This window comes from Amphimedon queenslandica, unplaced genomic scaffold, assembly GCF_000090795.2.
Source record: "Amphimedon queenslandica unplaced genomic scaffold, v1.1 AMPQUscaffold_9370, whole genome shotgun sequence".
NCBI classification, from domain to species: domain Eukaryota; kingdom Metazoa; phylum Porifera; class Demospongiae; order Haplosclerida; family Niphatidae; genus Amphimedon; species Amphimedon queenslandica.
The window spans coordinates 1-1,573 of NW_003550358.1; the positions used below are offsets into that span (position 1 = coordinate 1).

A 1,573-nucleotide genomic window follows, 5' to 3' on the forward strand; every position below is an offset into this window, starting at 1 on the left:
AGTGACTTGACAGCTACTCTTAAACCTCTAAAGATACCAACTGTAACGACAGCATAAGATCCTCTTCCTAACTCCTCCTTTATCAAAGTCACCTCATCTTTATTAATACTCCAGTGATCTTGAGACTCACGTAGCTCCCTATCCTTCTCCTGTAGCTCCCTATCCTTCTCAAGTATCACAATATCCTTTTGTCGTAGTGCCTCCTGATTCTTCCTGTCCTTCTTTTGAAGCTGATGACGATATCTTCTTATTTCTTGATCTTTCTCTGCTTCTTCTCTTTCCTTCTGTTCCATCTGCTGATGAAAAACTTGTGCTTCTTTCTTACTTTCTTCTAATTCCTTCTGTTTCGCTTCAAGATTCTTCATAAGAGTTTGTACAGTTTGCTCAATATTGGCTGTATCTCCTTTTCTTGGTTTCTGGTACTCCTCCAACCATATTCTTCTTCCTGTCTGTAGTTGCTGCTGATACTTCTTCTTGTATTCTTCACTAGTCATCAAGTTAGAATCATATGTATCACCAACCAGACACCCTCCATTACTGTCAAGAACTAATGATTATAAAACAAAAAGGAAAAATCACATAATAACAGTGAGCTAAATCGTGTAATATTAACATTACTATAATACCTGTATGTTCATATGTAAATCATACACTGACCTAGTTCAGTTACCATAGCAATGTTAGGATTAGTGACTGGTCCGTTATGAACAGCTCCTCCAGCAGTTATTATCCAGACACAATGAGGACTCATAATGAACACTGAGAGAGAATGACCACATCTCTTACTAACAGAGTGAGGTACAGCTAACTGTTAATAGAAATAGATTAATAATTTACATGTATCTCACTGTACATACCTTTATCCAGGAATGTTGAATGATGTTAAAGATCCAACAATCATCTAATGTATCTTTATTCTTATCCATCCCACCACTTATCACTAGCATAGGACAGTCTGATCCAGTTACAATAATAGCACCTGCATGAGCAAATCTACCCACTGGCCATTGGTCTATTGCTTCAGGTTTCTTTATACACTGCCAGAACTAATAAATAAAATAACCACACCCATTAACAATGACATGTGTGTGTGTGTGTGTGCGCGCGTGTGTACATAGGCGGAGGCAGGACTGGAAGAGTAGTCTGGCAAAAAATGGCTTGCGAAGAGCGCCGCAATTTTGACCACACCCACTTTGTTTGCGCGTATTTTGGTAATTATTCATGACTAATAAATGATGTCATTAATTAAATTTTCATTTCCGGTGAAAATTTTTGGTCGGGCATTGCCTGTCCATGCCCGACCCTGTTGCCTTCTATGTGTGTGTGTGTGTGTGTGTGTTAACAATTAACAACACTAACAATGACAATTGACAATTAACCATTAATTAATTAATGGGTTAATGTTAACCCATTAACAATGACGTGTGTGTGTGTTTTTGGGAGATATACAAATATCTAAACCCAGCTAACCATAGCCGTAGCCTAGCGCTGGGATGCACCTCGATTGGAATGATTGGCCAATGCCCGTGATTCCCTCCCATTGACCCTTGTTATAAGGTCGCCATCAGATGGT

General features: G+C 38.9%; 1 protein-coding gene across 1 annotated transcript; it reads right to left on the bottom strand.

Annotated features, from left to right (window-relative positions):
- Positions 1–6: 6 nt before the first annotated feature.
- On the bottom strand, positions 7–1,093 carry LOC105315599 (trichohyalin-like; the record flags this gene model as incomplete). Its single annotated transcript, XM_020006717.1, has 3 exons — positions 858–1,093; positions 658–808; positions 7–547 (listed from the first exon to the last, which is right to left on the bottom strand). Coding segments are annotated over exons 1-3 (782 nt in total), but the record flags the coding sequence as incomplete, so codon positions are not given.
- Positions 1,094–1,573: the final 480 nt, after the last annotated feature.